The sequence below is a fragment of the Petaurus breviceps genome, unplaced genomic scaffold, assembly GCF_028583685.1.
Source record: "Petaurus breviceps papuanus isolate PSGF00001 unplaced genomic scaffold, PetGlider_PUasm1.0 90845, whole genome shotgun sequence".
Lineage (NCBI taxonomy): Eukaryota > Metazoa > Chordata > Mammalia > Diprotodontia > Petauridae > Petaurus > Petaurus breviceps.
The window spans coordinates 5962351-5978705 of record NW_027187359.1 but is presented as its reverse complement, the minus strand read 5'-3'; the positions used below and the strand labels follow the sequence as shown (position 1 = coordinate 5978705).

General features: G+C 35.9%; 1 protein-coding gene across 2 annotated transcripts in view; it reads left to right on the top strand.

The window, feature by feature from the left end:
- Positions 1-16355, top strand: part of ASXL2 (ASXL transcriptional regulator 2) — a 178202-nt gene that overhangs the window by 92788 nt on the left and 69059 nt on the right. For both annotated transcript variants that reach the window (XM_069072009.1, XM_069072010.1), the window contains one exon: positions 25-175. In XM_069072009.1, coding sequence (XP_068928110.1) covers positions 25-175 — 151 coding nt within the window. The remainder of the gene's footprint in view (positions 1-24; positions 176-16355) is intronic.

Genomic DNA, 16355 nt, shown 5'->3' with positions numbered 1-16355 from the left:
ACCTAACTGACTTTTCATTTTTAGAAAGATGTTCCAGATGGTGTGAAAGAGTTATCAGAAGGTTCTGAAGAGAGCAGCGATGGCCAGTCGGACTCCCCAAGTTCGGAGAATAGCAGTAGCAGCAGTGACGCTGGGAGCAACAAAGAGGGCAGGAAGAGCAGGTGGAAGAGGAAAGGTAAATCCACCCATGGTCAGCTAAGCCCTGAAGGGCCTGGAGTAGAACTCTTGAGAAACAGTATCTTTTAACCCTGCCTCCAGAACATTGAAGAATGTGAAGCCAGACCTTTTCACTTTTTGAACTTCTGATTTATCAGTTCTTGGCAAATTACTCTCTGCTCCTTAACATTTTCCTGACTATTAACAGTATATAGCAGCAAAATATGTCCTGTTACTACTTTTCTTTTGAATTCTTCAGAGCCTTTGTTTTGCTTTCTTTGCCAAAGTTAGTCTGCTTATTCATTTTTCCTAGTCTTTTCTCTCATAATTTTTGGCATACAGTTTTAATTTTAAGCCTTTTATGTTGTCTGCCTTGGGGCTTAGCCAGAAGACTGTAATTTGGCTTTTCTGTGATACTCTTTCTTTAATTTAGAGCTGAATTTCCATTTTACAAGGTGCCCCTCCTCTTCCTCTGCAGCTACTTGGTAAACATGTCTTAAAAGGGCCAAACCTTATTTTTCCCCTTGAACATTTTAGATACCTGCCTGAATATGATGGAACCGTTATTAAACTGTTTATAGTATTTCTTCACAAGGGCTAGCACAGTGCTATTCCATATGGAGGGTACAATTGCAAGATCTCTCCAAGTGAAAGTCTGACTTTGAATATGGGAGGCAAAAATACTGAGTCTCAGAGAGATTAAGAACACTGACTTTAAATTGATTACTCTTTTTACTACCTTATGTTGCCTTTCACATTTGGGGTGGTTCTGTAAAAATACTTATCTCAGTACCACAGAAGTGAGGTGTTATGAAAAAGAGCACTAGACTTTTGGTCAGAATGCCTAGATTAAAAAGCTAATTCTTTTACTTTGTAGCCTCTCTGAACCTCAGTTTTCTTATTTAAAAAACAAAAGCAGTACCTGCCTCAAACTGTTTTGAGGATCAGATGAGAGAATATACACATAACAGTTTATATTTGTTTAGGTGATTTATGCTTTACATTTATGCTCCACATAAAGTAAGCTATTATTGTTAGGATTTCAAGATTTATACATTATGGTCAGTTGTCAGTATTTAAGTTGGAGCCATGTTTTCCTCTGAAGGATTTCCTATTCTGATTATTGATTCAATTGAAGACAAAGGTTGTGAAACAACTTAAAATTTAAGCAGAACAGCAGTCAAGAACTTGAGAAATGGACTTGCTGGAGATTTGTTGCTACTGACAGTCTTGGTCATGCTTTCCTTACTTATTTAACACTCTTCCCTTTGATTTAGTAATGCCATTCTTTCTTGTATCTATTCTTTTTGTTCCCCCCTTTTGTCTCTTCTGACTGCTTATCTTTTTTCATTCTCTGAGATATTGACTTTGGTCGTTTTATCTTTACTTTATACCTTTTTCCTTCCTGTTCTCAATTTCTCACTTAGGGATTCATTATCATCTTTATGTATTTGATTCCCAGATCTTTTATGTTCAGCTCTGACCATCCCCAGGAGAAAGAGGCATTGTGGAAATAATAGAAAGAGTCCCTCCTCAGCTTGAAGTCTGAAAGGCCTCATTTCAAATCCTGCAACTGTCTGACTTCAAGCAAAGCACTTAATCACTTGATGAGGATCATACTGTCATCTGCCTCACTGGGGTATTATGAAGCCTCAGTGATTCAGTGTATACAGAGCAACTTGCAAACCTTAAAGCATTAGATTCCAATAATGTTCTGAAGATAGCTCTTCTGCCTGCATGCCTTGCCTCTGCCTTACCTCTAACTTGTTGAAAATTAAACTCCTCCTTTTCTGCCTCAAACCTGCCCTACTGTTTAATTTCCATATTTGTCTCTTAGTAACACCAGTTTTTCTGATTGCCCCCAACAACTTCTCCCAGTCATTGAGGCATGAAACGAACAATAAATGAGATCATGATCTCTTCCTTTTTGATTCTTTCGGGGGCTTTGGCCTCTCCTTTGTGTATTTTTCTTATTCCTTGGTGAGTTTGGGAGCTACTTGAGGGCAGAGACTGTTTGTTGTCTTCTTTCATCTTTGTGTCTTCAGGATTTAATCCATTGCACACAGTAGTTTAATAAATATCTGAGTTGAAATAGAAGTCTGAATTCATATTTGAAATTTGGATTTTGCCTCTTTATAACTAGTACACACTTGACTGAATTCCTAGAACATCAAGACACATCTATATTCAAATGTAAACATAAAAATATATTCTGAAATTGGATACAAGTGGTTTTTAAATTATATGATTTGGCATGACATAGACCAGTGCTATCCTGTTAATGTAGGTAATCATAGGTTGACAAGCCATAATTTTCAACTTTTTTGTGTCATGGACTCCTTTGGCATTCTGAAGCCTATAGACCCTTTCTTTGAATATTTTAAACTATATGGGATTGCAAAGGTTATCGAAAATAAAGGTGTAAATTTTTTTGGCATCCAAATAACAGTGTAAAGTGCCTTCTGTAGGGCAGCAGGGACAGTATGGTAGGCTAACTTACTTGGCAAACGGGAATTTTAGAAATGCATATATTTTTTTAATCTGATTTGTACCCAGCAGTGAAAAAGCATAAATTTAATTGGAGAAGAGAAGACTTGTTTGCCTTGCCTTAAAACTCAATTATGAAGCCTGGGATATAAAGTATTTCAAGATAATGTGAGGAAGTGGAGAGTACGAATGAGGAATCTAGAAAAGTTTTCTACAAGACGCCCCAGAGTTGAAGCTTAAGGATTTTAAGAGACCAAGCTGAGAAGGGAGTATATTTCAAGTGAAGGAAAGGCACTTAAGTTGGAACAATCTAGGAACATCAAGTTGGTATGTGAAGAGCAATTACACGTATGACATAAGCCTTGAGAGGTCAGCTTGAGCCAGATTGTTCAGCATTTTAAATGCCAAACGAAGGAGTTGGGATTGTCATAGAGGCTAAATGGTGTAGAAAATATTCACTTTGTCCTGACAGACTTTGTAAAAGCATATAACTTTGATCCCCTGGAGTATTGCAAGTTGTTCTTAAAGGATATGCATGTTACCAAAAACTTTTAAATACATTTTTATTGATAATTTTTTATATTGAAATCCATATTCCAGTGTAACCTTCTCTGGAGAAAACTCTTAAAACAAATAATAATAATAAAGGAAGAAAAACAGAGCAAAACTAGCCATATTTCAAGAGTCTGATATATTCAGTGTTCCACATTTATATTCCTCCCAAACTCTGCAAAGAAGAGGAAGGTTCCTTCTCAATTTTTTTCTTTCGGGCCAGTTGGGAAATAGCTAAATAAATTGTGGCAGATGAATATAAAGAATATTACAACTCCATAAGAAGAGATGAATAAGACATGAAATGATGCAAAGTGAAGTAATAAGGAAAGCCAGAGAAACAATTTACACAATTATTAGAACAAGCTTAAGGCAGAATCAGTCAATTAGTAAACATTTATTAAGTGTCTGCTATGTGCTAGGGACTGTGCTAAGTACTGGGGATACAAACAATTATAAACAAAAGACGGTCCCTGCCCTCAAAGAGTTTGCAATCTAGTGGGGAGACAACTTGCAAACAAATGTATACAAATTAAGGATAAATAGGAAATAATAAACCAAGAAAAAGCACTAGAATTAAGGATTGGCAAAGGCATCCTGTAGAAGTTGGGATTTTAGTTGGGACTTTAAAAGGAAGTTAGGTACCTCAGTAGGAGGAGGGAAAGCATTATGAGCATGACAGACTGCAAGAGAAAATGCACATAGATGAGAGATGGAATATCAGTCTCTTGTCAGAGAAAAAGATATAAGAAGACAGGAAAGCTAGGAGGGGATTAGGTTTTGAAGGGCTTTGAATGCCTAGCAATATTTTGTATTTGCTCCTGGAGGCAATAAGAAGCCACTGGAGTCTATTGAGTGGGGGTGGGGGAATTAGGGGTTGACATGAGTGACATGATTGAATTTGTATTTAGGAAGATCACTTTAGTAGCTGAATGGAGGGTGAACTGGAGTGGGGAGAAACTAGAGGCAGGCAGACCCACCCACCAGAAGACTATTGCAGTAATCCAGACTTGAGCAGATAAAGGCCTGAATTGCTGGGGGGGGAGGGAGGGAGATGACACGTGTTCGAAAGATGTTGTAAAGGTGAAATTGGTAGGCTTGAAAACAGCTTGGAAATGGGGAATTGAGAGATTTTAAGGAGTCCAGGATGACTCCTAGGTTGTGAACCTAAGGAATGAGTAGAACTGTATTGCCCTTTATAGTAATAGGGAAAGTAGGTGGCAGGATTGGAAGGGTTTAGGGGAAAAGATGAGTTCAGTTTTGTATACATTAACATTATGTCTACTGGTCCATCCAGTTCTAAATGTCTGAAAGACAGCTGGGGAAGTAAAATTGGAGGTCAGCTGAGATTGGGGCAGGAAAGGTAGATTTGAGAATCATTAGCCTAGAGATGGTAATTAAACCCATGGGAGCTGATGAGGTAGTATAGAGGGAGAAGAAAAGAGGGCCCAGGGACAGAATCCTGTGGAACACCTGTAGTTAAAGGATGTGATCTGGAAGAGGATCCAGCAAAGGAGGCTGAGAAGAAGCAGTTGGATAGGGAGGAGAACCAGGAGAGTAAAGTCCTGAAAACCTAGAGAGAAGAGAATTTCAGGGAGTAGAGAGTTTTCAGTGTATCAGAGAATGTGGAGAGGTCAAGGAGAATGCAGATTGGGAATAGGCCATTGGGTGTGGCAAGTAAGAAATCCTTGGTAACCTTGGAGAGGGCAGTTTGAAAGCTATGAAATTATTAGGACCAAGGTTGGCCCTGAAGAAGGGAATTGAGGCAGTTTCCTCTTCTTTGTAGAGGTTGGGAGTAATATGGATGTGGAACATTTCATATTATTGACTTGGTTTCCAGTTAAACTATATATACTGTTTTATTAAGTGAATTTATTTTTTTGCATAAAACTTAAATGAGTATAAATAATATAGTAAATCTGTAATGCTTGAATCAAGCCTAACTTTTTGGTCTTAAGTAGCCTAGTCAGGCATTTAAAGGGCAGATACAATAATCATGAGGAATTAATTTATTGAAAAGTGCTTGGTGTGCCTTACTCTAATCTAATGATCTAACTTAATTCTATAAATATATGAAAGTACAATATGCTACTTTAATGCCTGGACACCATTCATATCTCCTTTTTATTTGAAGATTGGCTAAACACCAGATGCCATTTCCATCTTTGTACAGGTACGAGATCTTTTTTAGCACCTTAGTCAGCCATTATCCTTCTTGTTGGATCAGGCCTCTTAGGTTCTAATATTTGTTGTTTCTGCAACAATATCTGTCCAGCTTCTTTTCCCATGATTTGATGTCCCTCAATGCATGTCCTATTCCTGACCTATAAGAGATCATTTGTCATTTAGGTAGCCAGTTGACACAGTAGATTGAGTGCTAGTTCTGAAGATGGGAACACTTGAGTTCAAATCCAGACATACTAACTTGGTTAGCCTGGGCAGGTCACTTAACCTGTTTACCTCAGCTTCCTCAGTGGTAAGATGAGTATAATAACTGTACCCCCTTTGTGTTGTTGTTGTAAGGATCAAATACATATATAAGCTATTCAGTACAGTTCTTGGGGTCATTTTTCAGTCATATTTGACTCTTCCTGACCCCATTTGGACTTTTCTTGGCAAAGATACTGGAATGGTTATCCATTTCTTCCAGCTCATTTTATTAGATCAGAAAATTTAGGCAAACAGGGTTAAGTGATTTGCCCAGAGTTACATAGCCAGTAATGGTGTCAGAAAGCCAGATTTGAACTTAGGAAGAAGGTGTCCTGACTCCAGGCTCAGTGCTCTATCCTTTGCACCACCCAGCTTCCCCTTTCATATCTGTTGTGCCACTGTTGATAGGAGTTTTGGTGCAGCTTCCACCTATGAATAAGAGAATTTTAAATGCTCAAAAAATAGTATTCATTGAAATTAAGACATTATATACATACATGACCTAAAGTGGGTCTAAAAGTTTAGCAAAGCCTCTAATTCAGACTACATAGGAGTGTCTTTCTGTATGAATTATTTTCAAGAAATGCCTTTCTGTATGCATGCATGTACATCTTTTAAAAAAGTCTTTAGTGAGATATAAATGCAGAAACTTAATGTGTTTATTTTGTGCATTTTTCTGTTTGCTTATATATATGTACATTTCCACTGATATCATGTAAGCTCCCTGAGAGCAGAGGTGTTCCTTTTTTGTTTTTATATCCCCAAGGCCTACATGGTCAGCCTTGAAGGGGTAACCTTGAAAAGCCAACCTTTGAAGAGGGCCAACTTTGAAGCCAGGTAAACCAGTGCTCCAGACCTCCCTCTTTTACGTTCTAGCTGTGTAACTCACTGCAGTCAACCTTTAAGCAGCTCTGTAAGACCACATATTGCAGAGAAAATGCCATCTGCATTGATGAAGAGTTTCCTAAACCAGTGAAATCACGGGTCGTGTCCCTATTCCCAGAGGTTAACATGAGGCTGTTAATTAGGTAGGTGCTTAGTGAGCAATTGCTCAACAGGAGTCAGAGGAGACGAGAGAGAGAGAGAGAGACAGACAGACAGCCAGACACACACACACACACACACACAGACTGTATGTGTATTAACATAGGTAATCGAGAATCCTGATCCAAAAAAAATGTCAGTTTGTCATATAATGAAAGTAATTGATTTTTAGGTGAGAAATAGAAAGTGCTTGTTTCAGCTTTTTAAGAAACATTCAAAATTATATTAGAACATTTCCATAGTATAATCAATTAAAAAGCAAAGAGGCAAGTGTTTATGGAAGTAAAGCGTCCTTTTCAAACCATGCTATGAGTTTGTATGGGGGTGATTTAGGGTAAATTATCACCATATCTCATTTCTCTGAATAGAGATTAGCTGGTTAACCGCTGCTCACAGTTCTTCAGCTATACTTAATCTTCTAATCATCCCTCTTGAATGAGATAACTAAAACAGCCCACTACTTAGGGGTACTCTGGGCTCTACTTGTTTGTGACCAGATCTTTGTCATCCTGGCAATTGTTTGAAATTAAACTTAGACTTGATTCTAACTGTGGGTTATATATTCGCCCTTCAAAAGGCCTATTTACCACTTAAAAGATGTGAACTTGAAATCTGCATATGGTGCCATTAAGTGTCCTTCTTTAATAATGTGAATGACTAGATTTAGAAAATGTAAGAGTTCATCATCTCACAAGGGACCATGATATTTCTAAACATTTTCTTTTAACTAAAATCATTACTTGACATTAATGTAAGACTGTTAGAAATTATTACTAATATTACTTGGTTTATAATTGTAATTGAGGATGTAGCAGCTGAACCTGTGAATTCACTGTTAAGGGACCCCTGAATGAGGAAGCTTTCTCTCCCAGTGTAGACTGGCATCTTCTTCTCTGCCACTTGTACTATTAGAGAGTTGTCTAGAGCACTGCGAGGGTTACACAGCCTCTGTGTGTCAGAGGTAGGACCTGAGCCCAGATCTTCTTGGCTTTGAGGCCAGCTTTCTGTCAGCTATACCTGGAATGTGATTTTTAATCGTAAATTTGTTATAAAGTATTATGAAGATTAATATCAAATGAGGTATAAAATAAGGACACAAGTGTTGAGTTGTTCAGTAAAAATTGATAGAGGAAAGATTCCACAAAGATTTTTGGGTGTTCAAGATGTTGTTTGTGGATAATATTTTACTGACTACATTGAGCCCTGAAACAATGCAGTGGTTCCTAAGTGATATGCATAGGGACTTCAGAATTTGACCTAATTATCAGCACAGCAAAAAACAAGTAGGTAAAGAATACTTATCAGACTTTGACATACTCTTCAAAACAATCATTTTAAGAAAATTTGAGTTCCAAATCTTTTCCCTCGCTCCCGCCCTTCCCCTCTCCTTGGGAAAACAAGCAATTTGACTTTGATTATACATGTGAGGTCCTACAAAACAAATTTCAATATTAGTTATGTAGCAAAAGAAAACAATAAAAACAAAGTTAAAAAAATGTTTCGCTCTGCCTTCAGAATTCGCTTCTCTGTGGAGGTGGATAGCATTTTTCATTGTGGGTCTTCTGGAATTGTCTTGGATCATTCTCTTGATCATACTAGCTAAGTCTTAAAGAACTGGTAAGCATTACAATATTACTATTACTGTGTACAAGGTCCTTCCCGTTCTGCTTACTTCACTTTGCATGAGTTCCTATAAGTTTTGCCAAATTTTTCTGAAAGCATCATGCTCACCATTTCTTATAGCACAGTAGTATTTCATCACAATTATATACCATAACTTGCTGAGCCACTTCTCCATTGATGGGCATCCCCTCAACATCCATTTCTTTGCCACTACAGAAAGTGCTACTAAAAAAAATTTTTTTTTTAAAGAGCAAATAGGCCCTTTACCCTTTCCTTTTATCTTTTTGAGATTCAAGACCTAGTAGTGGTATTGTTGGGTCAAAGGAAATGTGTAGTTTTGTAGTCTTTTGGGTGTAGTTCTAAATCGTTCTCCAGTATGGTTGGACACAACTCCACTAATAAGTATTTTAGTATTCCAATTTTCCCATATCCCTTCCAAAGTTTGTCTTTTTTTCTTGTCATCCTAACCAATCTGACAGGTATGAGTGAGGTGGTATCTCCAGGTTGTTTTAATGTATATTTCTGTAATCAGTAGAGACTTAGAGCATTTTTTTATGTGACTCTTGATAGCTTTGATTTCTTCTTCTGAAACCTACTTGTTCGTATCTTCTGATCATTTATCAACTGGGTAATGACTTTTGTTTATAAATTTGACTTGGTTCCATATATATGAGAGAAATGATGCTTTTATCAAGGAAGCTTCTTGCAAAAATCTACCCCCTAATTATCTCTTGGTTGTAGTTTTCTTGAGAATGAGCCCACTTCTAATTTTGACTACTTTAGTTTTGTTTGTGCAAAACTTCCTTTAATCACAATTATCTGTTTTATGTCCTGTAATACCTTCTGTCTCTTGTTTGGACATAAACTCTTCCCTTATTCATAGATTTGACAAGTACATTTTTTCTCTGCTCCCCTTATTTACCTATGATATCACCCTTTATGTCTAAATCATTTACCCATTTTGTCCTTATTTTGGTATGCAGAATTATTCTATGCCTAGTTTCTGCTAAATTACTTCCAGGTTTTCCCAGACTTTTTTGTCAAATATTGCGTTATTACCTCAAATGTATGGATTTTTGGGTGTGTCGAACACTAGATTACTATAGTTGTTTACTGTTACTCTGTGTTGGGTACCTAATCTATTTGACTGATAACACTAACTACTTTACTTCTTAGCCAGGTTGTTTTGATAATTAGAGCTTTGTAATATAGTTTGAAATCTGGAACTATTAGGTCATCTTCCTAATTTTTTTTCTTTAGTTCCCTTGCTATTCTTTTTGTTCTTCCAGATGAATCTTATGCTATTTTTCCTAGCTGCATACAGTCATTCTTGGGTAGGGTGATTGATATGGCACTGGAGAAGTTAATTAACTTAGGTAGAATTGCCATTTTAATTATATTGGCTTGGTCTACCCATGAACAATTAATATTTCTCCAGTTGCTCAACTCTATCTTTATTTGTGTGAAGAGTGTTTTGTCATCATGTTCATGCAGTCCCTGGGTTTGCCTTGGCAGATAGACTGCCAAATAGTTTTATATAGTTTATATTTTATTGGATGTTGTTGGTAGTATATAGAAATGCTGAGGATTTATGTAGGTTTATTTTATAACTTGCAACTTACTACTAAAGTTAATTGTTTCAACTAGTTTTTTAATTGATTCTTTTTTGAATCTTTTTAAAAATAATTTTTTTATCACTTTTTTATGTCACATTTTCCTCTGTATCTTTTACTTCCAACCAGAGAACAATCTCTTGAGAAAGAAGGAAAACAAGAGGGGGAAAGATATTCAGTGGAATTAAACAGCATCTCAGAAAATCTTGCATTATATGCAGTGTTCAGCATCTGCATAGTCTCCTATTTCTGCAAAGAGGAATGGGGAGACAAAATCTCTTATCTCTATCTTGGTGCCAAGTTTAGGTCATTATAATTTTGCAGCATTGAGTTTTGATGATTTTGGTTTTTTCCTCTTGTCATTGTGTATACTATTTACTTTTTTCTACTAACCTTATTTTGCATCTGTTCATGTAAGTCCTTCTCTGTAGTATTCATATTCAGTAATTCTTAAGAGCACCATTTAATATTCTAGTACATTTATGTACCACAGTTTGTTTAACCAGTCCCTAGTTGATAGGCACCTACTTTGTTTCAGGTTCTTTGATACCAAAGGTAATGCTGCTATAAATATTCTGGTGTATCTGAGACATCCCTCTCCCTCCCTTCCTTCCCCTCTTCCTCTCTCTCTCCCTCCTCTTCTCCCTCTCCCTCTTCCGCTCCCTCTATCTCCATCTCCCTCCCCCTTCCCTTCTCCCTCTCCTCTTCTTCTCTCTTTCCTCCCCCTCCCCCTTCCTCTTCCCTTCTTTGGGACCCAAGTATTTCTGTGAAACTTTGAGTCAAAAGTATATTCATTGAGTCAACTTCATTTGCACTATTCCAAATTGCGTTCCAGAATGGTTGTACTAGTTCATAGCTTTTCAGAGCAGTTCATTTCATTCAACTACAGTTGCGTTGCTCTTTCTCCACAGTCTTTCCGTTATTGTCTATTCTCATCTTTTGTCATGTGCAGAAGACCCATCTTTTTTTTTTTGTTAACATGCCAGTATCTTTTCTTTTAAAAAATTATTATTTATTTGCTTTTAGTTTACAACATTCAGTTCTACAATCCTTTGAGTTCCAAATTTTCTTCTCCCCCCATGGTGGCGTGCAGTCCAATATAAGTTCTACAAATGCCTTCACATTAAACATTAGTCAAGTTGTAAAGAATTATAACCAATGGAATGTATAATGAGAAAGAAGGAACAGAACAAAAAAGAGAGCAAGTAATTTGCTTCAGTCTTCATTCAGACTCTAGTTCTTTCTCTGGATAAGACCCATCTTTTTAATAATAATATGCTTTCGATTATAAATGACTGAAAATATGAAAAATTATAATTTGTGAAGAATTAAGTTTTCAAGTAACCCAAAGGAAAGGCCATTGTAGATAACATATCACCAACTAATAGTTGAAGAAGAGAAGCATCCTAAAGGATTTTCCACGAAGTTTTGTAATTAAGACCAAAGATAGGCTGTTTGGTCATGTGGTCATAGACTTGATCAAGATTTCTTTGGGATTCCAGGAATTTGAATCCATTGTTACAAATCACTGTTCAAGCAAACAAAAAGCATTTATCAAGTACCTACTATTTGCTAGTTTCTGGGGATACAAAAACAGAAATCAAACAGTCCTTCCCCTCATGTAGCTTACGTTCTGTAGGGGAGACAAACACACATACATAGTTATTTTCAGAGCACAGACACATATTTGCTGCTGTAATAGTGCTTTATTTTGAAAAATAAGGTGGCATACACATGAGTTTGGAACTTGTTGAGGTTGATTGGCTGATGTGTCTATACCCAAGTTGAGCACAGAACATCTAGGAATGCCCAGTGCTTTTTGAGAACTACAGAAATAAGTCAACAATCTACTGAAGTAAATATGACATCAGATGCCAACTATAATGCAGATAACAAGACTCAGTTTTAAGTGTGGCTCACAACCTAATCTCATTAATCCTTAGTTACAATGTATATACATCTGATGTTAGGAGTCATTTGGAAGATACATGTGCCAGGAAAGAGCATAAATATTTTCTAACTCTTTCATCTTTATTAATACTGAAACTGGAAACAGCTCATGTCTGTATTGTGTGCATGTGAATGCATTTGTTGTTCTATATAATTCTGAGAAATCTCTTAGCCACAAGTGAGAGAAAACGATGATATGTGGTATGCTGATGACTTTGGGCCAAATTTCAGTAGGATTAACTTCCTTTTGAGGAATCGCAAGTGGCCTGCAAGTATCAGTAGAGGTTGAGCAAACTTGCTATATACTACTTTTTCTCAAGGGCTTTGACTCTCAATCTGAGGTGACTTTATTTCATGCCCATAGTAAAACAGGAAGCACATTCAGATAGCATCAAAACCCACTTCCTTATATGTACAAAATAAAGACCTCTGACAGTAGCAAAACTGATGCTTTTCTTTTAAAATGGGTAGAAACCCAGTCTTCATGGGTTTTCCTTTCAACCAATTAGAAGCAGAGACAAGTCTTTGAAAATGAGAACTCAGCCATAAGATTAATTTATTAATTTAGCCAAACATTGAAAAAACTCAAAAGTCTGCAGAATTAATTGCTAATTTTCAGAGCCGGAAACAATGTTCAGAGAGAAACTATATGAAATTTCAAGTCAAGGTAAGTAATTTGCTTCTGCCTGTGGAGACAAACCCACTAGTGTAGACTTTGGTCTGGGCGCTTTTTATTCAACTAGTTATATAAAGGATGTGTGTTTGTTGTGTAATGAAGTTTAAATATTGCAGAATGAAATAGCTGTAAAAATATTTCCGCCTTTGATGTGGTACAAGTTTTTTTTGTGTTTTTTTTTTTTCAATTTTTAGATGATTTGAAAGATGCAGTTGATTGTCTTAAGTAGTCCTATTTCTCCCAGGTGTTTAATTGTGACTCCTGGGAGCACAAAGCTGAAATAAATTATTGTGTTGATTCCCTTCAGTCTTTTTTTTTTTACTTGAGCTTATTATTGATTAAATAATAAAAATTAGATGCTGATAATTAGAATGATTAAATTCTAGGTTTAGAAGAAAATGTTATGTCTAAAGTTAAGTGAAATGCCACAGACAGTATGTGTTAAGTGGAGGAGCAAAAAAATTGCATAAATAGATAGTGATGTTCTGATTAAAAAGTTCTCTGGAAACAAAACTCTGTAATAAAGTTGGTCTGGGTTTGGAGGTTAAGGTTATCCTCAGTAATTGAGTTGTTGGTAAAGGTGGATAAGGAGGCCACAGTATTTTCTTGGTTCTAGTTTTCTTGAGAATGAGCCAGCAGATTAAATCAAGGGTTACATCCCTAGAGTTTGAACAGCCTATTCATCTGGGAGTGATGAAAGGAACAGCCAAGTTCTGACTTTGAGTCATTTAGGGACCTAGCTCCTCCTCTATGAACTGAGGTGGTCAGGGAACATCATCTTATCTTTCTGGATAGGAAGGAGGTAAGAAGGTCCTGTTGTAAAGATTGTCAGGGAAGGAATTTGTGTTCTGAAATGTGTCCCTCTGCCTGCCGTATTCGTTCCCCCAACAGTGATGAGATTTCTCCTTAAAAAGTATGTTTTTAGAATTCTTTCTCTTCTTTAATACAAGTAACAGTGTATGTAGAAGATTGAACTGATTTTAGAAATACAACTCAATTCTGATCAGATTTAGTTTATAAATATTGAAATTCTGGTATGATTATTTTCAACAGTATTGTTTTCATTTCTAATAAGTGTTTAAAATTGTTGATGTTTATTAAAATAAAATAGTTGAGGATTTAGGGAAACTGAACACCTTTAAGTGAAAAGTTTCAGAGTGAAAGTATCACTAGAATGACATAGCCTCTTGTGAAGATCTTAATGTTTATATGACTTTTGTTATTCTAACAACTTGAATATTATCTTCTCTTTAAAATATCCTGCTATAGAAGTAATAATTTTAATTTTTTTTACAAACTTTTAATAAGGCAGTATTTTGTGCAGAGCACTATGCAAAAATAGTAATAATTAGCATTTATATAGCACCTGCTGCAGGTTAGAGCAACTTTTGTGCCTAGGTGACACACAAAGATGAAATAAGATGTAATCTCTGCTTTCATGAAACTTAAAATTCTATATAAATCATTTGAACATGGTATTGATGTTACAAACTCTTTTAACTAAGTCTATTGCAATAATCTACTTTTAAGATAAAAAAAATTTGGCCGTATATCAAACATTGAAACAGTATCTTCAGAGTTAATACCCAAAGCATTGTAGAAATTTAGGCGATGTCATGTGCCCAATACCTTAGTCATAAAGTTAACTATTTTTGGTTTTCCTTTTTTTCCATGGTTACTTGAAATTATCTGTTAGAGTCCCAGATTTATTTTTTACGTATAAGTTATTGAGATATTTTTATAAGGCTATAGAAAGTTCCCTTGGTTATACTTATCACAGTTTATCAAAAAACATTTTATTACTAATTATTTTTTTTTAATTCCATGATAATTTAAAATTCATACGTAAAATACTTTCACTCCATATTGGAGAACTGTCTAAGAATATATAGCATTGAGCAACATTAGTCTGTCTACTAAAAACCTTTATAATACTGTCCCTAACAGAGTATATGCTCTCCTAGTTTCTGTATTATCTTTTGAAATAATTAAAATGTATGAAGTCCTTACTGTGTGCCAAAATTGTGCTAAATGTTGGATATACGAATAGAAAATTGTGCAACATTATGTGTTCTTCAAAAGCTTATATAGTAATTGGTAGAAACACGTTTGGGAAGGTTCATTTGCAGGGCATTGATGTTTTAACAGTACAGCAGTGAGGCAGATAAATAGATGGCAAGGCCCAAGAGTCTTGAGAGTGCATTGGCAGAGCAGATGGTAAGGCCTAGTCTTATACTCCTCTCTTTTATAGGAGGGATTGCCGTTTGAACTGTTCAGATAGCCATGCCTGCTCTGTAAGCCATAGGGATGGGGACCTGGGATGGGACCTGGGAAGTTAGGAATAGACTTGAAGGTACAAGTGGAATGGGCATTCTAGGTTGTGCAGGGATAAGGATGGGAGGGGTAAAACATTCCTTCTTGGCACCCAGTGATGTTTCTCTGGCCTGGAAAAAGTAAGGAAACACATCAACTAACTCTTCTTAGATTATAATGTTTTCTGGTCTTCACATGATTATTTTAAAGCGCAAATGAATCTGGTCTTAATTCAGGAGCATACCAGTCAAGTCCAGTTTTAAATTTCTGTGTATTTGTAGTTTGTTCTTTTAATCTGCAAAATATCAGTTATTTCGTAAGTTTCTGAATTTTCCTTCCAACTAACAACTATCTATTGCTCTTCATGAACTTTTTCATGACTAAAAATTATCACTTGATGATGTACCACACACCTATTCAAATTCACCCCATCTTTACAGGTTTAATGTGGTCTAGCTGTCATTCAAAGGGATATAACAGGTTGGGATTATATGTGTATGTGTATGAATAGTAGCCCTTTCTATCAATTTTATCACTTGATCATCATCTTATAATTGCCTTTATGTTTAATTCTGGGTACTCAGCATTCTGAGGAAGATAAAGACAAAGGATATAGTAATGTTGGTGATAAATGCAAATGCATTTAATATGAAATGAATTACAAATTACAAATCCCAGGTTGCAGTGGTGTGATCCAGAATTCAATCAGTGCAACACCTGCACACAGGAAATAAAAGGCAAAGTTGTGTCACCTATTTTGGTTTGCAAAACAACCCTGAGGAAAATGCAGCAAATAGAAGTACAGCATCTTTTAGCTGTAGGAATTGAAAATTGCAATCAGAAACACATTTCTCTTAGAGCAGCTATGCAGAGAAAAGCTCAAGTTTTTAAGCAGTGAAATAAAATAAAAATGAAGTAGATAGCATTGATTCAGAAGCTTTTAAAAATCAAGTTCATTTACATACAGTTAAAACTAGAGAGGTAGCCATTGCAAATGAGGATGTGGCAGCTAAATATCCTGGTGTTCTGAAGAAAATAATAGGAAAAAAGTATATTATACTGATCAACGAAATTTTAATATAGATGAAACAGATTTATTCTGGAAAAGGATGCCTTCCAAAACCTCTGTTTCCAAGAAAGAAATAACCTGGATTTGAAGCATCTAAGATTGTCTAACATTTTTATTGGGATATAATACAGAAGTTAAAAGCAGTGAGTATTGTTCTTGAAATCCTCATGCTCTGAGAGAATGCAACCATTGATCTGTTCTAATTCTTTGACAGTTATATAAAAAAGCATGGGTGAGTGAAGTTGTTTTTGAAGATTGGTTTTTCAAATTATTTTAGCTTAGCTGTTGAAAAATATTGCAATGACAGTGATATCCATCTAAAGCATTGCTAATTTTTAGGTAATTCCCCAGGGCATGTGCCATTTGCTTCATTGTGTGAGGATGTGAGCATATAAATTTGTTGAAATGTGGATAAAGCTCTCTGTACCTACCAGCATATGTA